General features: G+C 49.8%; 6 protein-coding genes across 6 annotated transcripts; 3 read left to right on the top strand and 3 right to left on the bottom strand.

The window, feature by feature from the left end:
- Positions 1-2,103: 2,103 nt before the first annotated feature.
- On the bottom strand, positions 2,104-3,274 carry tropC (2-oxoglutarate-dependent dioxygenase; the record flags this gene model as incomplete). Its single annotated transcript, XM_014686662.1, has 3 exons — positions 2,104-2,465; positions 2,540-2,837; positions 2,951-3,274. The coding sequence occupies 3 exons, from the start codon at positions 3,272-3,274 to the stop codon at positions 2,104-2,106; spliced, it is 984 nt and encodes a 327-aa protein (XP_014542148.1).
- Positions 3,275-4,338: 1,064 nt separating this feature from the next.
- Positions 4,339-6,092, bottom strand: ctnR_0 (Citrinin biosynthesis transcriptional activator; the record flags this gene model as incomplete). The annotated part of the gene is made up of 4 exons (XM_066129583.1): positions 4,339-4,569; positions 4,629-5,120; positions 5,196-5,709; positions 5,776-6,092. 4 exons carry the CDS (start codon positions 6,090-6,092, stop codon positions 4,339-4,341), a joined length of 1,554 nt encoding a protein of 517 aa, XP_065985600.1.
- A 3,822-nt stretch (positions 6,093-9,914) lies between these two features.
- tropD (Cytochrome P450 monooxygenase) lies at positions 9,915-11,784 on the top strand (the record flags this gene model as incomplete). Its single annotated transcript, XM_014686660.2, has 6 exons — positions 9,915-10,223; positions 10,294-10,659; positions 10,723-10,946; positions 11,028-11,466; positions 11,525-11,614; positions 11,668-11,784. The coding sequence occupies 6 exons, from the start codon at positions 9,915-9,917 to the stop codon at positions 11,782-11,784; spliced, it is 1,545 nt and encodes a 514-aa protein (XP_014542146.2).
- A 712-nt stretch (positions 11,785-12,496) lies between these two features.
- On the bottom strand, positions 12,497-14,532 carry str3_0 (Siderophore iron transporter 3; the record flags this gene model as incomplete). Its single annotated transcript, XM_014686659.1, has 3 exons — positions 12,497-13,281; positions 13,352-13,845; positions 13,904-14,532. 3 exons carry the CDS (start codon positions 14,530-14,532, stop codon positions 12,497-12,499), a joined length of 1,908 nt encoding a protein of 635 aa, XP_014542145.1.
- Positions 14,533-15,898: 1,366 nt separating this feature from the next.
- G6M90_00g004980 (uncharacterized protein) lies at positions 15,899-16,909 on the top strand (the record flags this gene model as incomplete). Its single annotated transcript, XM_014686658.1, has 2 exons — positions 15,899-16,348; positions 16,418-16,909. The coding sequence occupies 2 exons, from the start codon at positions 15,899-15,901 to the stop codon at positions 16,907-16,909; spliced, it is 942 nt and encodes a 313-aa protein (XP_014542144.1).
- Positions 16,910-22,373: 5,464 nt separating this feature from the next.
- Positions 22,374-24,835, top strand: PTR2_0 (Peptide transporter; the record flags this gene model as incomplete). Its single annotated transcript, XM_014686657.1, has 9 exons — positions 22,374-22,377; positions 22,482-22,736; positions 22,805-22,929; positions 23,024-23,249; positions 23,311-23,842; positions 23,941-24,055; positions 24,135-24,399; positions 24,465-24,649; positions 24,716-24,835. 9 exons carry the CDS (start codon positions 22,374-22,376, stop codon positions 24,833-24,835), a joined length of 1,827 nt encoding a protein of 608 aa, XP_014542143.1.
- Between the last annotated feature and the right edge of the window lie 538 nt (positions 24,836-25,373).

Below are 25,373 nucleotides of genomic sequence, written 5' to 3'. Positions count from 1 at the left end.
GAGCAAAAATACATACGCTGATTGTAGGATGGCACAAGAGCTTGGCTTGTGATGTTGACCGATGAATGATGGAACGGAGTTGACGGGCGTTTTGGACGTCGTTTGTATTTTGTAGCTGTAGTTTTGCTCAATAAACCGCGATTAATATCGATGCACTTTTAAGCCCAAAGCTATGAGAAAACTGAGTCAGGTTGTCCTGCTCGCCACATGAAACTAAATTGTATTGGAAACCGCTATAGGCTTCTGCTCGCTTGGCTATCAGTTGGATCTTGGTCTGATTGAATACTGAAGAATTCCCTGGGTTGCACGAGCTAAAATCTAGGTATCGCTTAGAGTCCGTTGTCCAAAACAATTATGTGTTCGTTTGTTTAGTATTATACTCGATACTTACGTCTAGAGACGGCTATGAGTCCACTGTTGACCAGTTGATTCTTGAGATAAACTGGAAGATGCAGCGTTTGCTTCTCCGGGAAAAGCCCCAACTCTGACACCCGACTCGGTAGACGAAGTCTGCCCACGACGATTCTTAGAATCTATAAGGGCGCCGGTTTCTTGAAGCCGCAAAACCGCTCATAATACCTCAATACCGTACGTGAAATTCACCACTGCCAACAATTAAAATCTGCTATATAGCCCAAGGTTACGTTACGTTGCTGGTCGAAATTGTGTGGCGAAGCATTTAGGACACGTGTGCAATACTAATAACATAACCCCTGCAATTCGGTGGGCTCGTTCTAATCTATAGAAATACGATATCCGGTGGTCCGCCCGTTGTGGAGGTGATATTTCGTGAATGACCAGGAGCAAGCTCAAGGCGTGCCAGATCTCACACAACGAGTACGTCACGGAATCAACGAATTCACATGTCAGAGTGTAGCAACAAGGAGCGAAGACATGGCGGATAAGGAAGGAGTCAATGCAGTATAAGCAGCCCGATGTCCTCTCCCCGTTTGAAACTCTTTACGAATCGCTTTTTTATGGGGAATATTGTCCCATGGAGCGGATATCGCCGCCCTAAACTAACCGAGTGTAACTCTACTCCGTAGGTAGAAGATAACCCCGAGACCAACTTTGATCGTAGCCAATTGTAACTTACTGACTATCATGAAACATGAATTTAAGTTTCATTTTAACTTAATTTTTACCTTTTTTGCGCTCAGTTTTCTTTCCTTTCAGCTGGAAAGGGGTGAATATATCTCAATTAGAAGCAATCCGTAGGGACGTCTCGGGAAGCAGGCGGGTGTTGAATTGTACCCGACTCAGTATTTGCAGGTCAACTATCAAAGACAGTTCTTGCCACCAAGGATGCATATCGAGGATTCTGACACGTCACAAAGCGGTAGCTTGGCATAAATATTCACCCACAACAGGCCCACACGGATACCTTGGCTCCGGCATTCCACGGACTCTTCGTAATCGGGACTTGGATTGTCATTAACCGGACATACATACTAGAAGCCGGCGGCATGTCCATTACCGTCGGCCCCGAAAGGGTGTTCTCAGCATTTCCGAACTCGCCGGCAAGTCGGGATGCATCGAAGGGGCGCCAACGGTCGTATGGTTGTGCGCTCTAGGGTTCCCGATTTGGAGGTCTGTTAACCTACACCTTCATCTAGAAATAAGTTTTTTTTAAACCTGACCCTACAAGACTCAGTAGGTCGTGCAAGTCAACTATGTCGAGGACGTGCTGAAAGTGGTGAAGAGGCTGTCTGAGGGTTATTGTACTTTCATGGGAAGCGTATTTTAAAGTCCTCATCATGTTGAACAGTTCTACCTCAGCAATATATTACAGTAACATGATATTATGAGAACGCTCTTCTATATGTGGGCTTCAGTGGGAAACAACTGGCAAAGCAAAATTCACAATAGGTCTTGTAGATTTCCATTCTCGTATCACGGCATGAATATGTGTCAAAACAGCATAGTTCGCTTGCATTTACCAGCAAATAACAGATTCAATATAAACCGTTCATTTAGCTTTGCTCTTTGAGCACTAGACATCTACATCCCCATGTGTAACCTCAGACGTAGCTGTTAGCAACAGGGAACAAGATTTGGCGGTTTACTATTCTCGGCTCAATAGGAGTTTCCCCTGTATGCGCACTATTTGAGCATCTCGCCCGTCTTTCCGAGGGTCTCAATAAGTCTTTGGCGAATGTGTTCGCCAATCACAACCTCGGTGCCCGAGCCATCCAACGCCTTTGCAACCAGCTTCAGGTTGCCATTCAGGAAGAAGGCAACACTATATCGATGATTTCGATGGTTGGTGACAACCCTGTGGCGTGCACTGCGGTAATAACCGCCAGTCAACTTCATCATCATGTCGCTCATGTTGATGACGTAGGCGCCCTCGGTAGGCGGGACCGGAATCCAGGTCTCAGTTGGAGGATACCATACTTGGAGTCCCTTGCTAACTGCCTCCTGCAGAAGAATAGTAATGCAGCCAAAGTCGGTGTGGTCAGCAACTAGGTTGACGCAGCCATGTCAGTGCCAAGTCGTTTGTCCACGGGGAAAGGTGGGCGGTCGAAAAATCTCTCACCTCCAAATTGTGTATCATGGAGAACCTCCTGTGGCGCGTAGTGAAGCATCCTCATGGGGATGGAAGGATTTTCCGCGAGCTTCTCAAGCACGCTTGGCGGGTGACCCCATTCTTTGGGCAAACCCCGGCCAAGGATTTTCAAAAGAACCTTGGCTAGATTAACCATCTTGGCCTGATAATCCATGACTGGCTGGCGGAATTGATCCTCGGGTATCTTGGAGGGCCACAGGTTGGGCCCAGTAGAAAAGGAACCAGCGTCGGGGTGATCAGCTGGAATCTCGGCCCCTACCATGAATGTCTAGGTAATAGGTGGATATCAAAATTAGCTCGGGACAATTAGATATGGTGGTGACTACCTTGGGATTGTTGGGGAAGCCACCAAAGCTTGGAAACGACGTCTAATTGACTTACTTCCTTGATATCCGGCATCAAGCCTTTGTGGTGAGTCTGGATCAGAGGTGGCTCATAGCCGCGAAGAGATTTTCCCATGGACTTGGAGACGCAGACTTCCATCCTGTCCTCTTCGGGGAGAGCAAAAAAGCGTCTAGTGCAATCTAGAATCTCCTTTTGCTCGTCAACAGTGACCCCGTGGCCAACTGCCTGGAAAAATCCATAAGTTGTACAGGCATGGCGAACGTTGTCGACGACGGCCTGCTTCTGTGCTTCAGTCGACGTGGGCGAAATAAAATCGCTAATGTCAATGGTTGGAATGGCGTCGGGAGTCTTGCTGCCCATTTTGATATACTCAATATTGTTTTTTAAATATAGATATAGATGAGAGAGGGTTCCCAAATCGTTGCGCGACAATTTACTGTCCGAGCCACGAGGTGTTTTCTGGGTTGCCAATTACTGCGAAAAGTGAGGCAGGTAGTTGATCTTGGGTGATATAGGAGGCGGGAGATGTCAAGTTATTATCTTGAAGTCTATTGTAGATGACTCATGGCAATTTTCTCTCCCTTGAGATTATACAACATCGAATACTTCATTTATAAACTTCCTCCATCGTCCATTTACTGCAAAAAACGCATTTTCTTCGACGGACATAGCAACCAACTCCGATCTGACCACCAATTCCAGCCAATGTATCGCGAGTGTAACAAGGAAGATACTCCGCACATAAGAGCGAAAGCGCGAGGCCGCATCAGAAAAGGTGGCATTTGCCCATATCGGGAATGCACAGCAACTTGAAAATGTATACCCCATCTCGGAATATCCACTGGCCGCCAGCTTTCTCCGACTAAGATGGACGCGAAGCGCGAGCAGTGTGCTGCCACATCGGGTTGCGGATTCACCCGCCGTCGTGGCCAATGAGACGACATCTACGTCACAAGGGAGCATGTTTTCAGGTGAGTTTCAGTCATCTCTCTGTATCACGCGTGGCGTCTCCATTCGCTGGGTCTTGTCAGGTCTGAGCCGTGAGACAAGTTGGGATGGAGCCGCTGCTCACGTACCACGACACTACAGTTACACTGCACGTTGGACTATGGATGTTGGCCAAGATGCACCGGCTTGCATCTATCAAGACCAACAGGACTCCGTACGAAGCTAGTTAGGGTTACATTAAATGCAGTTTCCAGCACGATCAGAGGGCCATGGCGGTTGATGCCAAAACTACAGAAAGGGGAATAATGGATCGTGGTCGTATATATTTTTGTGACTATCCTCACTGTACTCGTTTCTTTTACCCAAAAGCTTTTCATAAATCAAAAATAGCCTCCAAATGTACAAGGCTCAAGCGCTTTTTGTCATTTTCATTAGCCAACTCCGCTCCCAAGTCGAAACCCCGTCGTGGAGGCCACCTATTGGCTCATTGCGGTCCCTGCCGTCTGATTATCCATTGTGTTGAGCATTGGGAAAATGTGAGTCAAGTCCAGAAGCATAATGTAATTTTGCTTCGGGTTAATGACACTCTTTAGCTGGCTGAGGGCATCCAACAGTTGCCGCAACAGCGTAGCGGCTCGGGGTAGCTGTCGATTGGCAAACAAAAACTCCACACAAAGGAATATTGGAATCGGCATGAGAGGATGAACCTATATTTTGGCTCCATTAGTGGCCGTCTTGCGTGGGTTATCGAGGCTGAAGCAATTACCTTGAAGACGCTGAATTCCACAAGCGCATAGGCAAGCTTGACTATATGTTCGGCAGCATTCAACGCTCGTTGTTGATACTCTGTACGAAGCGATCTGGCTTTCCCGTTTGGCCAGACCATGGATTTGACTTCCTTGCATAGGTATATAACGGATGCCTGAGCGATGACGTGCGCAAAGAGAAGCATGGGGTCGTATCCCGTCGTGGGAGAAGGGTAACACTTGGACAAAATCTGGAGTCTTGCCGACAGAATGTTATCAAACCAAGTGTCCCAGTCTGACCAGTCTGCTTCGCCGTCACCATGCAGGCACCGTATGTTGTACTGCTGATTATGGGACAATGTGCGTCCGCAGATAGTTGCTAGAACGATGCACTCATTAAAGGGAGAGCGCGTGGTTGGATTTTGATCTACTATCGCGTCCGACAAGAAGTCCATTACAGTGTTTTGGCCATTTTGAAAGTCTGATTCCTGGGCAGGCAATCGTGTGCATATCTGGAAATAAGAAAGATAAGTTTGTCACTCCCACCAGGCATCTAATATGAAGCTTCCGGGAATTGAGAGACTCACCACATGCTCGTTTAATCTGATGGGTGAGTTATTCTTCATACTAAACAAATGGTCAATAAAGTACGCCATCCAGAACACTCTTCGTTTTTCTTCCGTTGTCACAGAATCATGATCGGCACCAGAAGATGGGTTTGTCGGGCTGTCAATCTCATGCAACTTCATCAGTTGCACCAGGCGGAACGCGCGTCCAGCGCTCATCCAGGCATGTTGATGATGCGTCCTCATCGACTCATAGGTAGCAATTAACACCCAGGCCTGAGCTAACTCGATTTCGAGAGCACTGCCTTGGACGCAGTTGGTAGGGTTTGATGACTCTAGCATCTGCCTGGCTTCTTGGTAGAAGCCTTCTTGCAGGTGCTGGAACTGACCAGATAATAACGATGCCAATGTCCACATGGCATACTGCAAGGACAATCTGGCGGCCGACTTTGTGTGCAGTTTGGACCACGAGTGGTACCGCCGTTGGTGCAAGATTGGTATCGAAGGATGGACACGATCAAAGTACAGTTGGTTGCTGCCATGGATCCCCTGCTGTTAGCGACCAGTATCTCCGATAGACGAGGTGTAGACGTAGACTTACAGCTCCGCTTGGGTAAAGTCACAAATAGGAATGCTGCTGGCGGTCAGACATGTCGTGGACGGTGTAGGCGGCGGCTCGGGTATCAGGTTTAGGTTGTGCAGAGTCTCGAGATCCAGAAGAGGACTTGTCAAGGTCATCTCCGACTCGGAAACCGCGGGGTCCATCATGGAAAACATGTCTTGGACAGAGTCTACGTTCCCCCCTTGGATCGAGTTCGGCATGGAAGCCAGTGGCGATGCTAAAACATCACCAGAGTTGAGGCCAGCCTCATTTGTACCCAGATTCTGCGACTGGGCAGCAAATCTGCTTTCAAGCATAGCTGTAAAGTATTACTATCGTCATATCCTATGAGTGCAGAAAAGCATAGAGGCTACAACGGCCCGGACAATAAGACGTACAAACTCGGTTCCGTAGATTCTTTAGATATCCTCTCTTGGGGCCTCGAGGCGCTCGAACGGGATTCACCTCGCACACCACACCAGTCTCTTTACAAACGCCGCACTGCGGTTGCTGTCCATCGCAACGGAGTTTGCGCCGTCGGCACTCTTCACACGCTGGCTTCTGGCGACTGCGCCCCGATGTCAAAGACTCGGGCACAGTCGAGGGCTCGACTTCTTCTGGCGTCTGCATGTTCCAAGAATTGCGCAGCAGGTCGTTTCGCTTCTGGCAGTCGATGTAACTGCTAAATAACACGTAAACGGCCGGGGATCCTGGGTAGTATTATGTCGAGGATAGCTAACCGAACCAATCTGTCGGGGTTCGACGTAGTGTTGCTTTTTAATATGTTGATAATCTGCACAACACCGTGGCCATCCAACCCCCTGTGCTATAGAAACTGGCATATCGGGTAAGATGTGACTACAGAGCGGAGATTGTGTACGGTTACAGCTTCCAATACGACTCTACCCCGTGACAATAAGCATAAACATTACATTTAATTACCTGCAGTCATAACGGCTGTATAAGTGCCGGTGGGCCTTGAGTCTTTTTGAAAAGTGACGCAGATATCCCACTCCCTTTTGATTCGACCTGGATACGCGGGCACAGCCAAAGGCCAGCTCCTATTACCAGCTAGTGAGGACCAAGTCCTGCAAGTGGCAAAAAAAAAAAAAAACAGGCACGGCACAGGGCCAGAGAGAGGTGTGTTTTGGTATACCATCCCTGATGCTACCAGGCCCTCTTATCGGCAGTGAGCTACCCCGTCAATGAACTGAGTCTGTGTTTCATCAGTCCATTCCAACATGTCCCACTCAGCTCCCCTCGGGGGAGTAGGATTGCGGAGACAATGTCCGTGCCAAAAGCAAGGAAAGAGTCCATGTTCTCGATACGTACGACGTAGATGAACAGATCCACAGCCGAACCCTCGTCTGCATAGCCGCCAACGCGAGCAGCCAAGGAAACTAGGATGAGGCAAGATTTCGGCACCAGACAATGCCCACTAGTCCTTCGGAGCGTCACATGTGGGTAGAGCCACGAGAAGTTAGTCTCGATTGGCGTGAGGACGTGAGGGCGTGAGGGGATGAGGTGCAGATTTCACGAGACTACGTCAGACCCCGTGCCGACTACCGACGGGATCCTTTCAAAAACCGAGTTGAGACCCGAAGTGGGAACTCGTCAACATGCTTGACAAAATGCCTGCCTATACGGCATACGGTAGCACTGCATCTCGTTGTCAGAATCGAAGCGGGTTCATCCGATCTCCCCCCCGCATGTTCCGGAGCACATGCGAAAGAAGTTGTTTTGTTGCAGTTGCCGACGACCTTTGCTGAGAGTGTGACGCCTGTTCTTTAGAGACTACAAGAGCCAACTTGGGCAGAGATGGGTGCGGCAAGCTGCGACGCCAGCGTGTCAAGGCTGGACGGCTTGCCATCCATCTCGTCCGGCCGTGGGCGAGCACTTTCTCTACACGTCTTACGCCGTTGGGAAGCTGCAGGGATATCAAAACTTGCCGCTATACATGTACGTACATATCTTCAATGTTGCCTTCACACGCGGAGCTAGTCCAATACGGAAGGCTAATAAGAGCATCCGCAGCTTCCAACCCCTACACCAGACTTGTTTTATGTCCGGGCCACGATGTGGATTTGCGTGGCGCGTCTTACCCACCGGATCCTTGCAGGCCAAGCATGCGGCATGCCTCTGACGGATGCCGTAAATCTTATCAATCAGTCAGAAATTTGATCAGTGCTCCCCACCGTGGACTCTGGAGGTTAGGACTTCTTCCCACCGTTCCACGCCCGGTTCTCGGTGGGATATTTGGGCCGCGAATAATAAGCACAGCTTAAGGCGCGATTGCGACCTTGGGCTCATCTAGATGTAGTCGTGTGCAGGTAGGATTCGTCTAATGATGAGACAACCATGTCGGGGGCCAACACACACACAGCCAACGCCACGGATAGCCGACGAGGGCAGACTGCCTCGCAAATGGCTCATCCATCCCGCGGACAGCGGATGAAGCTGAGCTGCGCCCGTGCCATCTTCAATGTTCTCGGCACGGCCCTGAGAGGAGCAACCAGTTGACGTTTCCCGGTACCGCAGCGCCGCAACAGGCATCAACTTCAAGGATGGCTTATCCGTTCAGGGCACCCTGTAGTACTACTTCCAAGCGAACCGACCAGTCACCAGATATAACTCAGTCTCTATCTAACCCCAACCCTAGCGAGCTGGAGGCTTTGGATCGCCCCGCCGCAACGGTCCGTGGACATGTCAGTTGACGTCGGGGCACAATGGACAAGTCACCCACTCCTCGCGTCTCGGCATCGACGATCACTCAAACGCGTTAGCACGAGCCTTGAGGGCTGGGTGGGTTTACGGTGATGCTTCCGCCGACCCCTGTACCTCGATGGGCCGCCGGCAGGCAGGGCTCGGAAGACGAGGCGTGGAGGTGGCGCGATGGCGAGATCACTGGCAGCCTTTGTGATATCTACGGAGTATGGACATACAACCCAATACGGGGACGGGACGAGATGAAATTTTCCAGTCATTGCGCCCGGTTAAGCGAGAACACGGCCGGACGACCACATCGAGCTTGCCGACGAGGCCTGGCATTGGCTTGGGCGGCAAAGGCGGCTGCGGTGGCTGCTGCCTATTCATAGTTGATTTCAGCTCCGTGACATGCTGTGAGAAAATAAGCAACTATTACACAGCCAAAACTTTAAAACATGCATACCGGACTTCTTATCACAAAATGGCTCACCCGAGGTCAAGTGCTCCGGATGCTGGTACCACCACAACACTGCCATAATATAAGCTTCCACAGTCCATTTATTTAGGGTAGTTCGCCGTTATATGAGTCCTCCAGCAGCTGATGACCCAATCACCAAGATACCAAGCCAGCACTGCCATCGGGGCAAGCAAAGCATGGGGAAGAGTCCAGCAACCATGCCGGCCGACCGCCGGAACTATTCCGAGGTCTCCGTCCCACACCACTTTGAAAAGTTGCCCAAGTGCAAGGGTTTAGTTGGCTGCCAAGCTTCTTTCCACCCTCTGCAGTTTGATGGGTGGCTCGGAGAAACTCACCGGGCCCATCCTCTTAAGGTTGTATTTTCGGTTGAAATTGAACGGCCGCCCCCTGACCAGCCCCTTCGGGGTACACCTCCGGACCAAACACGCAGGTATGTAGCTAACCTGATTACGTAGTAGACCTGGCACTGTCGGTGAAACGGAACCGGGACAAATACCACGGGCTGTTCAATGTTTGCTCAGCTGCAACCACTGACTGTGTGTTTGTTTACCCTCTGAAGCACATCGCCAGCCTGTGCCTGCCAAGAGAGTGCCGCCGCTGTAGTTATCTGATCCGGAATTATCATTCGGCGGCAAATTATGCAGCGCCGGTTTGTAATTGGGTGGCTCGGGCCTACTCGGTTTCGTTGCCTTGCATCTTTTCAAGTTGCCTACCAAAGGTGGCTCGATACTGCTCCTTTGCGAATGGCAATCGGCTGATGCGCAAGACCCGTCAAAGATATACAGCCATCAGTTGAAATCTAAAGTAGCATCACGTCTATGTCGAAATACCCTCGTTTGACGTTGGTCGTGAGCATCTTGATTGTGTAGTAGACCCAGATGCGTTGAGAGTACATCACCAACCAACAGTCCGACGTCTAAACTACGTGCTCCTGAGCCTTACATTGCAAAGAAAAATGTCCAAGTTCCTCAACGAAGTGCCCTTTGGGATTGTCCTCAAAGTGTTATTCTGCCTACTGCTTGTGGGATTCATACTGCAAAGATGGTACGTATACTGGCGGCTGCGACACATCCCGGGCCCCATGTCAGCCAACATCTCGGATTTCGCGCGGGTGAGATGGGTTCACACCAAGACGGCGCATCTGAAACATCAAGAATTGCATGCGAAATACGGCGATGTTGTGCGCATGGGGCCAAACATGGTCTCCATTGGCAACCCCAGTGCTGTTCCTCAGCTGTACCCCATGAGACGAGGATTTCCCAAGGTAAGAAGATGGTGAATTACGCGACTTGATATGGCAGAACTTGGAAGGCTAACATGATTCCACGGCACAGAGCGACTTTTATATACCGCTTCGACCGTATTCGAGAGTTGGTGGCGCTTTGCCCGCCATCTTCACGTCACTAGATGAAGAACTGCACTCGAATCTCAAAAAGCCAGTCGCCCAAATTTTCTCCCTGTCGAATGTCGTCACCTTTGAAAGTCTGGTGGACGATGTGCTCAAAGTTGTCGCAAAACAATTCGATGGTCGATTTTCCACAAACGACGAGATATTCGATCTCAGCGAGTGGCTGCAATTCTTTGCATTCGACGTCATGGGCACCTTGACCTTTAACAAGCGCTATGGGTTTCTGGAAGAGGGAAAGGATGTCGGAGGCAAGTTGAATGCAGTTTGGCTTTTCATGAAGCAGGCAGCTCCGGTATGGCCCTCTTACGATTCCTACGGCTTTTATATCTCCATTGGCGACTAACGGGGCATCTAGATGATGCAAGTTCCGTGGCTGGACAAGCTACTGTACAAGAACCGCGTCGTTGATGTATTGCGGCACACACCGGGCAATTCCTTGTTGAAATTTGTCGGTGACACAATTCGAGAGCGTCAAAGCCGGTACAAGGCCGAGAAACATGCTCAAACTCCGCATGAAAGGCAGGACTTTCTCGACCGATATATCGAGATTCAAAGGAGCAATGACAATATCCCGGCTTGGTAAGATCATAAATCGTATACACTACTTGATGTATTTGACCCGTCAAAGCAGAATCTATTAACATGTAGGCGTTGAAACAGGGCCGTGACGTCGTGGACGTTTTCCAATGTTATTGCGGGTTCAGACTCGGTCGGCACGGTTATGCAAACTGTCATGTACAATTTACTAAAAAGCCCGCACACACTTAAAAAATTGGTCAGAGAACTCGAAGAAGCAGGCGCGTCCCGACCATATCCCAAATGGACCGAAGTAAGCACGCTGCCGTACCTGGACGCCTGTGTTCTCGAAGCACTTCGTGTACACCCCCCATTCGCCTTGCCCTTTGAGCGTGTCGTTCCCGAAGGCGGCATCACAATGCTGGGCCACTTCCTTCCCGCGGGAACTATTGTCGGGGCCAGTCCATACGTCACCAATCGATGTAAAAAGATGTACGGAGAGGATGCAGAATTCTGGCGGCCAGAGAGGTGGTTGGAGGGCGATGCAGAGCACAAGAAGAAGATGGAAAACGTCATGCTTACCGTGAGTCAAAACTTCATGAGCCTCTCCCGGTGGTGTCGGCTAACTCTGTCATTCCCAGTTTGGCGCCGGCCGGCGTATTTGCCTAGGACGGTATATTGGAATTTTTGAGATAAAGAAGATTGTACCGTTCCTGGTTCTCAACTACGAGGTTTGTTTTGTTGCCTCTGATGCATTTACAGCGCTGACGGCTGCTCCGAATAGTTTGAAGCCATCGACCACACCACTTTCAAGGGAGAGAATTATTGGTTCTTCAAACAGAAGGGGTTGTATACACAGATCCAGAAGCGACTCGGCAAGAGTACACGGGAAATTGCATAGCTTTCAAAATTTAATAAAGTCAATAAACAAGGATACTAGTGGCAATGATCCAGAGGCGTTGCTCATTGCATGCGCATTTCGTACTTTGTCAAGCTCGCCATTGTAGTGAGCATGTAGCCGTAGACATGCTCCTGGTAATATTAAGTTTCAATAGCTTCGAACTCAATCCAACCCAAGACGCTAGCTCGCTACCCGTATTTATTGCATTATTAATCGTCTTTCAACACTGCCTTAGTTGAGTGGCGTTATATGCAACAGAAATTGTATTATTGAACCAACCCGACAACAGCCAAGGTTAAACTCCGACATGGTTGATACCCCGTATTCTAACATTGCCTTCGAGACGCCATAGACATTGTCCACTGTCAAAAGCCTTGGCTCAATAGCGTTTTCTTCAAGTCGTCATATCATTCGAGGGAGTCTTTGCGTCAAAATTATATATTATATTCAATTCTCTGGTTCTTCGAGTATTGCAAACAGCTAGAGGGTATCGCGGGATTCAGCATTGCGCTATCAAAACCTTGGTTTTCTGGGTACAATGTACACCCATATCAGCTACTTGGAGTATATACAACCAGTTATATGATTATGTTGGACTTTGGTCGCCTGTTGACTCATTGCCCATATCGCATTCCAGTTTGGACATTGTATCATTTTTGGCCCTGGAAGATACTGCCTATTCAAAACACGGCGACCATCAAGGCCAGTTTCCCTAGGCCTTCCAAAGCCCCTTGATTTTCTCCTTCAAAGGCTTGTGGGACGGCTCAGGGTTTCGATCCTGCTCATCGAGAGGCAGTCCATCAACACCCACATTCGTCACAGCATTTTGCTGCTTCCCAAGATAGAAATTGCTCATAAAGAAAGCTGCAATCAAGGGAACAAACGCCAGCCCAAGCGCAGGAGCGAGGAGATAGTAGAGGGCGTTTTGGTAAGCTTCGATGGCTCCCTTCTTCATATCTGTATCAAAAGCATAGGCTGTGCGAAGCTTTTTGATGTCATTGAACAGAGCTTGAACATCCCTGTCTGTGGCCTTGGCTGGAAGATACTTGCGAAGCTGCTTTGGCATTTGGTTGGCCCATATAACGGAGGCAATGGCACTTCCAATGCTCCTCCCAATACTAGACCATAAAGCAAGGAGCGAAATAGTGAGAGCTACGTCTTGGTGTGGCACACTGGCCTGAGATGCCACGCGAGTTCCAACTACAGCCAAGGAACCACCACCGCCGATGAGGACCTGCGTCATGACCAACGCCCCGGTGCTGACGGTTGCCTTGTGTCCGTTGAGCATGATGCCCATACCAATCACCTTGATGCAGAGACCAATAATGCAAATCGTCTTGTAGCGATGTGTCCATCGCTGCAAAGCTCCAGCAAGAGGGCTGAACACGCAGAGAGCAAGAGTCAGGGAGTTGTTATAGTAAACCCAGTTCTGATAGCTCCATGGCTTCGTAACATAGACATACGAAGACCAGTAAAGGCCTCGCATATTCCCGGAAACTAGCAACTTGGTGTCAATATGCCTCGAGTGAATGTATGCAGAATAGCGACATATGGGGAGTGAACTTACCAAAATACGATGCCTCGATGATGACGCAGACAATGAAAGTTTTGTTGAATACCAACCGTCTCGGCGCACTGGGCATCTTTGCCCATTTGATTTCATATATCACGTAGGCAATCAACAATAAACCTCCGACAACCCACATGGAGATGAGGGAAGGATTAGCCCAGCTTTTCCGTGCGTACGTCTTCAACGAGAATGGAAGCAGCAAAAGAGTCCAGCCAAAGCCAAGCAGCAGCAGACCAAACGCGTCAATCTCGATTAATCCGCGGCGGAGCTTCTTGAGCCAGCTTCCTTCGGGCTTGGCCATTGTCACCGTGTCGACCATTGTCTCACCGCGTGCGGCTTGATCCGCAGCCTCCTTCTCTACGCGATGGGCTTCGCCGCTCGATGCGAGGTTTACCTCACCAGTCTTTTTCGCCTTTCGGTCGAGATAGATCAGTGTGGCAATGGCTGGGCCCACGGCCACCGGCATGATGATGGCAAACATTCCGTAGCCCCTGGGACAGACAAGTCAGCATCGAACAGGGTGGAATACAAGGGCGGCCGTAAACATACCATCTCCACTGATTCCTGGACAGCATTGCCTGTACAATCTTTCCCGCAAACCAGGTATTGATGATGAATGGCGTGGAGAGCAGCGCTCCCAGAAATCCCCTCCATTCTAGCGGCGTCAGATCGGCCACGATGATGTCGTTGACAAGGTCGATGCCAGAGCTTCCCAAGGCGACAAATGATTCACCAACGACGTACGCCGAGATGGATTGCGAAGTCGCCGCGACAATGTAACCGACGACATAAAACATGAGCGCCAAGATGTACGTGTATGGCCTGCTCGTAATGTCGGAAATCTTGGCAATAAACGGCTTGCTAACGGCGCTAATAATGTTCGTGACAATGGCCAGAGTTGAGAGAACCGAGCTATGCTGATGATAGTACGAGGAGACGTCAACCGCGTAGTTGTTGGTTGTTGCAAAATCCAAGGAATACGCCCAGGCGCAAACCAAGACGGAACCTCCGACCAGCCACAAGGTCTTCTTATTTGTCTTGGTCGAGCGATAGATGGCCTCCATGCGAGTTACGCCTTGTGACTGAACCACGGTCCCAGCTGGGGCGGTTGTCGCATGGTCTTCATTGTGAGAGCCTGGCGACGTAATGTCGCTCGCAACGGGGCTTTTGCTTGCCATGGTGAGCGAGTTTGCGCACGTTGCTTGGAGAGGAAGCCGTGGAAAGAAGGAAACAACGGCTCGTCGGGGGACCACGGCCCATGAGCTTCAAATAGAGAAAAGGTAATGTAGGAAAACAAGTACAAGTATGAATTGCTCGCCTGCTTCCACTAGTTAAACCCGAGTACATCCGAAACACACACATGCCACGGGACACCAGCGCGTCTTCTCAGACGAGCAAGAAAGAATTTTCCCTAACCCATGTGTGATCAAACAGTGGGAAGCCAAGGCAACGCTTCCGTCGCTATCGTGCTAGATTGCCACTCCGTGGATGCCATGCCACAAGTGGTCCGAGGCTCCCATAATCTATCTAATCTAATCCATCAGCACTAGTTGGTCAACGGCGGCGGCTTGTGATCAGATGCTTTTGGACCAAGCCGCTGAATTTTCACCGTCCCCCGTCGATTTTCCTAAACCGGACAAGTCCGCGGCCCCGTCTGTTGATCAGTGACTGTGTCTGATGGTCATTCGTCGCCACCTTGTGTAACGCTCGGCTCGGAGTATCTATAGGAATCTGAAGGGGTGACCATTCACACAGCTCGCCAAATCCATGTCGATAATTGGCCACTTGCGGAAGTGGGTGGTAGGAATAGGCAAGGATTCTATGCAACATGAAATGTCGGCCGAGTTGGTCATTTATTGACCGGGTTTAATCAATATGCAGTAGCCTGATGTCTCCCCGAAACTGTAGTCGTCTCCTTCGAAGACAACCACTCGGAATGAGTGCCAGTTTTCCCAGTGGGACCTACTGGATTAGGTAGCCCGTTTCGGATCCTGAATCGTGCAATATCGTATCGTTGCTGTGGGTGCCGTTGCCCAATTCTCTCTGTAGAGTAGTTGGAGCCGAGTCGACCCAGCTTACCACCGTCAGCGTCGAGCATGGAATGCAAAGGCATCGCTAGCTTCTTTTTCAAGTCAACAGCACTTTCGAGTTGTCCTATTTGAGTAGCCGAGTTCCGTAGCCGATAATCTAGGTCTTTTGTTTTTCTCCGTAGTGTGAATGGCTGCTCTCCATGCCGAGCTGCCACAACATTCACGACGAGTCGAGGCACAACAAGAAGTACATACATACGGTACAGCCGCACTCCACAGTGCTTACGGCCAAACTTGCTGGGTAAACACACCAGCACGTGCTGTGATTCCCCGAGTATAGATAGAAACTCCGGGCTAAATGTCTCGCTGGACATGTATTTGCGAGACGTAGTGCGGCGTATTTCGAGACCGATCAGTAGTAAGACTGTGGCATGTAAACGCTACTTAAGAGTAAATTATCCAACGTAGATTCATTGCAAACTAGCAAATTGAACAGCGCAACGCGGGAGCCATCATGTCTGAGATTCTGGTCATCACCTGCCCTGGGGGCAAACAATGTTCACGCCTCCTTCCTTTGCTCTACAACAAGGGCAAATTCCAGCTCCGACTAGCGGCTCACTCAGAACAGTCTGCCCAGAAACTGAAGAATCTCTATCCGGATGCAGAAGTTGTGACGGTGGATCTGCAGTCACTCGCTGAATGCACAAAGCTGCTTGAGGGCGCTACAGCCATCAATGCGGTTCTGCCAAGTCTGCATTCCCATGAGAAGGTCATGGGCTTCAACTTGATCGATGCTGCTGTTATTGAATCACGACGCGAGGGTAATGTGTTCAAACATTTCCTCTTCTCCAGTGTTCTTTCAACTCAACACAGAACTCTGTTGCATCATGACCTCAAAAGCTATGTAGAGGAACATCTCTTTTTAAGTCCAATCACTTGCTGGACTATTCTGAAGCCGGTAAACGTTAGTGTCACCAAAATAGACCCTTTTCTTACACTCTTTACGCCGAACATATGTACTGATCCATTGCAGTTTATGGACACCTTCCCTCTCGCAAGGCTTGCCTCTCAGGAGAAACCGGTGCTCGATAAGTGGTGGTCGCCAAACTACGCAAGCAGTCTGGTCTCCCTCAAAGACCTGGCGGAAGTGTCAGCCAAGGTTCTGAATGAGCGAGAACGCCATTTCCTGGCCGAGTATCCCCTCTGCTCGACGACGCCTATTGCAGAGACGGAGGTGGTCAAGTTGGTCGAGAAGCGCATCGGAAAGCAAATCGAGGTTAGAGTTCCATCTTTAGAAGCTGGGTCGGACAAATTGATGGAGTTTCTATACGGGGACAAGACTGGAAACACGGGAAACCAGGGCGATCCTCGAGGCGACTTGGTCCGAGACACGGTCGAGCGCCTCATTTTGTATTACAATCGTCGCGGGTTACAGGGTAGCCCCAACGTCATGAGGTGGCTTTTGGAGAGGGAGCCAACTTCGGTTGAGCAATGGATTGAAAGTGTGTTGTCTAGCTCTGCTTGAGCGCTTTCTTATGTGACAGATACCAAGAGGCGTATGTATGGCTCAAATACAATATCTAAATAGACACGCATATCTGTTATCTACACGCAAGACCAGGTTACTGACAACGACAATAGATTCATGTTTTATGACAAGAGAAGTGAGAAATAAGTGCATGCGAACCCCCAGGAACTGGACTTGCGAAGTTTGTACTGAGCTACTCTGGTGGTAACTAAGTTACTTGTGTATCGTCATGTTCCCATGTATGCCACTTCAAAGCGCCATCACAGCATAGAGCTAATTCTTCCATCAAAGAAAGCTATAACAACGCTCGACTTGGAACGCGACTCGTAGTATTCAGTTCGTGAAGATCGAAGTTGGAGATTATCAAATCTGTAGTTCAGTACAGGGTAAGTGTCATAAAAGATATCAACAATGGTAAAACATTTACCAATTCGGAACAAGTCAATAAGTTGTCGGTTATTATACTGCATTCAAGCTTATACACCCGTAACAGTATTTAAAAATAAGTTTCGTCGAATACATCATAAGCGCTCTCGATGACTCTACAATAGTACCTACTTGCAAAGTCCCCAGCTTACACTACAACTGGGGGGACAAAAACCACTTACGTACTCCATTGCTGTTATGATCAACAAATGCGTAAATATACCAGGAAAGACAAGGCTGACTAGAACAACAGGATTCCTATGAGGGAATACGAAGGATGTGAATTGGTAGAACGAAACTTGTCTCAGGTGACAAAGCCACCGATGCCAAACACTACTCGAGTTGCCTGCGTTCAAAGATCACTTTGCGATATCTAAAACAAGATAAATATCCCCCCGAGGAGTAACCGTACCTATTACACAGTTTTATAGTTTCTTTGAAGCTTACCTAAAGCAGGGAATGCTGTATTTAGCCCACAACAAGGCCATGTCAGTACCCCAATTAGATGTACAAGACAGGTTTCTATGTAAGATTACAGCTTACTCAAAGATTTGAAACAAGTTGCTCAGAGATTAGTAATGCTTTATTTTACGTGTACTATTTCCGATTTGGCGACTTACCGAGCAGTCCCAACATTTGCTCGCGTCTACGAGACAACGCATACACAAATATTATTGCAGCCCCTTCTGGGAAAATCTTCGCAGAACACGATAAACCCATAGGTCATTATTTTCCCACTATCTATTGAATCTAATTCACAGCCTAGTTACTCTACTCTAGATTCTTGGAGTGAATCAGCATGTTGGCTCGGACCTCCTTTCCCTCACTCTACCTGTCACCGCGACACCGCTCTTTCACCACGGCGTTATGACAGTTCAAAACGATATTGCTGAGAAGATTGGCCCACAAATACAAACCATCCATGATGATGATAACCATTTTCCAGCAAGTGGCTTAACCACGGTGCTCATTATCCACAACAATATGTTCACATTCGTTGCCACAATAAATGGTACGGCTAAAAATATTAAGAACACCGGGCACTTTAGAAAAATATCTGCCAGATATATAATTGTCCACATTCAGCACCAAGTCCCTTACTCACTAGCTACACTAGTTGCTATCGGGACTTAAAAACAAGCTTAGGCCCAAATATCAGATGGAAATCTCTGAGCCTGAGTGATCAGCAGTCTTTGAATACGGCTTTTGGCAACTTTTACGATGCAACAACAGCAGCCTCGCTATTACTGAAAGCTGGAGCACTAAGCATTAAGGTTTAGATCACTGCCGAGTTTACCACCATTAGAGCCGTGTACACTACTTGACCTTACAACTGGCTTATTAACATTACATTATAAGGTGTCGCGGCCCCTGGCAACCTTGAGGTGGCTTGCGTTTGCAGAAGCAGGTACTAGGAAGTTGAGATGCGTTAACCAGCTGCGTCACAGGACATTGAGCAAGGGTAGGAAGTATGGAATACGGCACTTGGTTGGGATGCTGTGAGTACGCGCCCATCACACCGAGCTAAGAGATAGACAAGTACGACAATACATGGCACATATTCCGCGTCTGTCTAGTAGATCAAGTGCTTATGGTGAGTAAATACATATTAAATGAAATGTCTTTGAGTTTCGATGTATCATTCCCGGTCATGGCAGGACTTATGCGACAACATGATATCCAAAATCATCTACGGTACGTGTTTCAAATAATTGAAAAGAGCATCTGCAGTGGAAAGCTTTTTTTCCTTTAAGGACTCCTTTGGGCCTGCCTGGGCAGGTCAGACTGCACTTCAAGCCTCAGAAACCTATAATAGAATGGAAACTAGGATATTGTACATTTGTCGTACTTGCAATTTCTAATCGTCTTTGAACGCTCTACATTTGCTTTCGTAGAGGACTTTCATTCTATTGGTGACTTTCTACCTCTTTTCTTGAGGCAGGGTATGGCGGCTTCCCTGCACTTGTAGAGCTAAGCAGCTCATCGGGGTAAGATCTATACAGGCAGAGGGATGATGTTTCTGAGTTTTGTAGCGCTCTTTGCTTTAGGTCTCGTACATTGCATCCGTTGTAATATGTTTACATCTAATATAAGAGACGTTCAGCTTGAGATGAGAAACTCAAGGGTGTGTACCTGGGAATTGTGGCCGCGACTAATAAAACCCCCAAATGAAATACGCTACCTGTCGGTCGGGTTGCAAAACGACGTCATAAAAGAGCCCACACGAGACTCACCCGAGTCATGTTTGGAGGTTATTACAGCCCCATACGTCGGCCGGATTCGTGGGAAAGGCATGGGCTAGACAATGTCGCGGCCGAGCAAATGTTGTCTCGGACTTGGCGTTAACCCTTCCATCTCGAATCATATTCTCAACGTGTCTGACAACACCAGCTGTTGAGACGACGGTATAAACTATCACAATTAAAATCCAAGGATCTCATTAAACGGTGGAATTAGTCCTTAATTAAATCTATCTATGGAGGGAATTGAGGCCATTATAGTTGAACATTGAAATGGCCATCATTCCGTAGAGTTAGCCAGCTGGCTCGTAATTTGAAGCTTGCAGCCTAGTTTGAAGCTTCCAGCAGACAAGGCCCTGCTAGATGACTCATTTTATGACCTAAATTGCCTACTCGTTGACGCAAACGCTGTGCGTGATCCGTTGCCGAACACAGTATTAATGCCTCTACCTGCCGATAGCATCGCGGCGGCAACGGAAAGATCATACCGCCAAACTTGGGCGTAGACCCGATTACTACGGTTCTATGGCTGCTGATGCCGAAGAGATTTGCGATTGGTAATTAATAGAACTCGACTCAAGTAATATGAGTAGGAGTAACAATGTCAAGGATGAATGGGGTTGATATTGGTCGCCTCCCAGGTATTTGACTACAGTTGAAATCTCCGTCCAAGAGTGGTACATACCTGCTCCTGCACAGCCTAAAGGGTCAATTTTCTTAAGCTACCTTCTCGCATGTGTTGTGTGTAGCCATTGTAAGAAAGCGCCCTCAACACTTGTAGCTACTGTTATCCGTTTAAGCTGTTGTCTCGAAAGAATAAAATTAATGGGAACAGCCAGCTCACTCTTGTCTCGTGACATAGTCAAGGAGTCAGAGGCTCATGGTGCGTCCACGACTGAGACCTGGCTCTCGCCCGTGGCTGCTCCAGCTTGGCCATCCCGCGACATCCGAGCCGCCATGGGGGGCTGCCACGGATAGCCCACCTCATTTCGTTATCTCAAATGACTGAGAGAACTGGCCAGGTTGTCATTGTACTAGAGAGGGGTGGCTTGCTCCAGCCAAAAGCACGGGCAATAGTTGGTGGCGTGCTTTGTGCAACATCTACCAATCCAAGCTGGCCAACATTTGACATCCCTGACACGGGCTGAGCACCGGCGAATCCTCCATTGAGTGTCTGACGCCGGTTGCTTTTACCTAACAAATAGACCGGGCTATAAGCCAAGTCTTTGGGGGATATGCCCGCTGCGGAAGTCCGGCTTGTGGTTCTACTTCAACGAGTCAGATCAACTCGATCTCAACTCCACAGAACCCCATGGGCACGCACCGATGGGCTGGTACGCATTGCCATCCCCATCAATAGCTGGCAGAGACGGTACGTGCCCGGCCTAACCGGGGTGCTTGGGCGACGTTGACGTTGCAATGACAACCCGAAGCGGGTTCACAGAGCATCAACTGATGGCAGAATCGGGGCATAGTACGCGACACGGGAGCTTTGGCAGCATGGCATGAACCCGAATGGCGTTTTTGTTTAAGTTAAACAGTAAAGCATAAGTGCCCAGGCCATGTGGCCGCCGTTTTGACCGCCACACCATGGCCACGGGCTCGTGGTGGTGGGCTAGCAACGCCATATCAAAAGGTCCTTTGTCCTCATCGGATTTCCACGGCTCTGCGGCTCTGCGGCTCAGCAATCTCTCAGGGGGAAGAGGCAAATAGTCGTCGGGCATCATGCTGCGAATGATGTTGGTGGTCGCCAGCAGAGGCGCGGTGGCTTCGGTCTGGTCCTGTTTGGCGCATTTGCGCGAGCAACGGGCCCCTGGGAATAGACAAGGGTGAGCCTTCAATGTTCAGATTGCGCGAGTACTCCAGTCAATATGTCACTGCGACATGTTTCTTGGTTGGTTTTAGCCGCGTGGCGGCAAGGACACGACATGTCCGCGTGCCTCCACAGTAACGATCCATGTACCACGCCATGATCTTCTCACGATCTGTGCCAAGCAGTTTTCTCTTGGCATCAAGACCTGCCCGAGGAGGAGCCCTGACATGTTCACGGTCGGAAATATGCCTGCTTAGATGGTCGCGATTGGGGAATCGCTTCACATGGCCGTTTTACACTGCTGGGCGCAAGTCTAGACGCAGCTGTCGTTGGTTGCGTCTGGTAGAACCAAAAATTGCTCATATCACGCGCCTCTGCCATCCCCCGTTATCACCAGGCTAATTTCGGATGTAAACCTGCTGCCAACTTTAGTTCAAGTTGACGCCTTGGTGCATGCTCCAGCTCGGGGGCTGATAAGAGCACACAATTGACTGGCCCTTTACGCCGTACATGTACGGATTGACACAATCTCAGGCCAATATCGCGCCAATTAAAGCCCCCGGGGACCTTTTGTAGGGCGTCCTCGTGGCTGGATAATCCCAGTTCCCACCCGGCTGGGCTCTACCAGCGCGACCAGACAGCTTTACTGCAACAGGAAGGTCGCAATGGATAACCGGCACAATGTCGATTCGGGAAGCGGGGGGCTTGGAGACAAAGGACCGCGTGGCGTCGAATCAGCAGCCAGACCTGGTCAGCAGCTTATGTTGTATATACAATATGTAGGTTTAGTTTCACAAGTTGCCAGAACCCGTCCTGGAATCCTGCTCGAGATGGGCCACAGATCACGAGTCTCCAGAGATACAAAAGGACCATGAAGCGCAATTCGGTGGTTCACGGCGAGGTTTGCACTTGATGTATATCCCTTTCAACTACGTTGCGGATTCGGGACATAGGCAGAGCCAGCAATTCAGCAACTCCCATCATGGGTATGTATCCTGAGTCCCATCTCATCGCAACTGGTCTTGTCTAGCTTCAGCCTTGGAGGCCTTGTCCCCCGAATACCAACATTGAACTAACACGCTTCACTCAGCGGCAGAAAAGGAAGCTCCAAACGAGCTCCGGCCAGCTCATGTGGCCGACGAAAAGCACGGCCCCGGGTCCATCAATGACTTTGATATCGCCCGCGAGCACGACCACGACAACGAAGTGGCCATCATGAGAAAGGACTACGAGGACAAGCCGACGGACGAGGAATTCGCCACTCTCCGCCGCGTGCCTGGAAAGATTCCCACGGTCGCGTACCTCCTCTGTGCTGTCGAGTTTTGCGAGCGCGCTTCCTACTATGGTAGGTCACCGGCGCCGATGAAGCATCGACATGAATTTTGAAGCAGCCGCTTATCCATGTCTCACTAGGCTGCGCCCAAATCTGGACAAACTACATCAACAGGCCGCTGCCCAAGGGGGGCAATGGCTACGGTGCCGTCGCCGCCGGAAGTCAGAGTACGCAGGGTGCTCTGGGCATGGGAGAGGCCATTGCCGTAAGTTTCCTGCGATTGACGCTCTTCTCGTTGCGCCCTCGGGCAGCGTCCATCGTCGCCCGGCACTGACCGATGTATCCATTGCGCGAAATAGAATGCCACCACCCAGTCCTTCAGTTTGCTAGCCTACTGCCTTCCGCTCTTTGTTGGGTATCTCGCCGACACGCGATTTGGCCGGTACCCCATGATTTTCTGGGGCGTCATCATCTGCGGCGTCGGGCATATTCTCATCGTTGCCGGCGGCGCCAAGGAGCTCATTGCCAACGGCACCGCCAAGATCCCCTTCTTCCTTGGTGTATACATCCTGGCGATTGGAGCTGGTAAGCAGTCCTTTCCTGTCACCCCAAGCCTGTCAAGGGCCACCGGTTAACATGGTCTCAGCAATGTTCAAACCCAACGTCACACCTTTGTTGCTTGACCAGATGAAGTCCCACGTACCGAGAGTAGTCACGCTCAAATCGGGCGAGCGGGTGATTGAGGACCCCGAGCACTCTACTGAGAGAGTCATGTTGTGGTTCTATCTGCTCATCAACATTGGCGCCTTCATGTCCACGGCAACCTCGTACTCGGCAAGATATGTAGGCTGGTGGCTGGCCTTTTTGCTTCCGTTGCTTCTCTACCTCCCCCTGCCTCTCCTCTTGTTGTGGCTGAAGCCGCGTATCGTTCTTCACAAGCCCGGCGGCTCTGACCTTCCCAATGTGTTCCGGGCCATCGGCCACGGCATGGCGAATGGCGGCATCTTCAGGATCGGACGCGCAGGCTGGTGGGAAAACGCCAAGCCGTCCGTCAGGGCGCAAAAAGGACTGTCCCCCGAGACTCGCTACAGCGATGAGTTTGTCGTGGATGTGCAGCGGACTATGCAGGCAACTGGCATGTTTTGCTTCTTCCCTGTACAGTACTGGAACGACAACGGGTATGTTTGCGTAGCTTGCCTTTTGAAGCATTGACCGATTTAAAAAAAAAAAAAAAAAAAAGAGAGAGAGACGACCCTGCTGACTTTGGGCAATGCAGTCTGGGAAATTCGGCCAACTATTTGGGCACCATGCTCACCGGTAACGGTGTTCCCAACGATGTCATTGGCAACTTCAACTCGCTCAGTATCATTCTACTGGGACCTCTTCTCAACGTAAGTTGTTCCGACCGTCCGACAAGCACAAGTCAATCACAAGTAGAAATAGGTCAGGTATTGACACAGAGTACTCTAGTACGGCGTCTACCCCCTCTTGCGCAAGGGCAGAATCCATTACGGCCCTGTTGCTCGCATCTGTACCGGGTTTTTCCTCAGCACTCTGGCGGGCATTGGCTACGCCGTGCTCACGTACAAGGCATATCAGACGTCCCCTTGCGGCTGGTATGGCTCTTCCGATCCCTACTGCGTGGACAATGGTCTAGTCTCGCCCATCTCATTGTGGTGGGAGGCCATTCCGTACGCATTGGGTGGATTCTCGGAGCTCTTTATCAACGTACCTGGTATGCTGCACTGCCGCACCATCGTATTTTCGCCCGCTCGTTGTTTGCTGACATGATGTTTACAGCCTACGGCATCGCTTACTCGCGCGCTCCGATTAACATGAGGGGCTTGGTGTCAGCCATCAACCTCTTCAACACGGGTTTTGCCTACATCGTGAACCTCGCTGCTTCCGCCGCCATTGCCGATCCCCATTTGATCTGGGACTTTGCTGGGCCAGCCATCTTGGGAGCTATCGTGACGGTTGGGTTTGTACGTGAAGATACATGATTCCCTTGCTTCATCTTGTCAGAATCAACTTGACTAATCTCTCGGTAGTGGTTCATCTTCAAGCACATTGATAAGGAGGAATATGTACTTTCCACTACCCAGACTAGTGAGGCTGCGGAAGCTGAGATCATTGAGGATACTGAGGCGGTGCCGACAGATCGCCGCTGATTGTAATAGATTTACATGTGTTGTGTTGATGAACATATACCACGCTGTAGTCGGACCAATCCACATGCAATATATAATCAAGGAATGCATGTTGCTGTCAGATTGAATGCGGTTTCCTCGCTCACAACACCTATACGCGGCATTGCGTTGCAGAGAAAAGAAGCACTTGGGCCATCTTAGCTTGTGTTTGACAGTCAGTGGAGGAAGCATTGCCAGCCAAAAGTCCAAAATTGCTCCCTGTCGACCCCTACTCCCAACTTCAACCAAGCCAGAGCGTAGATACTTGCCACGACGGCAATAGGTTATCTGCTAGCCAACAAGCACAGCCGCAGGCCGAGATTGAACTCGGAATATTCTTCTGGTGCACATATAGACTCTCTGGCTCCGGTCCCTCAACCTCGGATCACCGAGTCTGTCACCACCGACGACCCGGTGGCGACGTAAGCCAGCCCGGTGATATTTCTCGACGATCCGAGGCAAAGTTGCCCCATTAGGAGATATTCCTGCTTGCTAGGTCAGATCATCATGCCTGGGCCAC

This window comes from Metarhizium brunneum, chromosome 1, assembly GCF_013426205.1.
Source record: "Metarhizium brunneum chromosome 1, complete sequence".
Taxonomy (NCBI): Eukaryota; Fungi; Ascomycota; class Sordariomycetes; order Hypocreales; family Clavicipitaceae; genus Metarhizium; species Metarhizium brunneum.
This window is presented reverse-complemented; position numbering and strand designations above follow the sequence as displayed.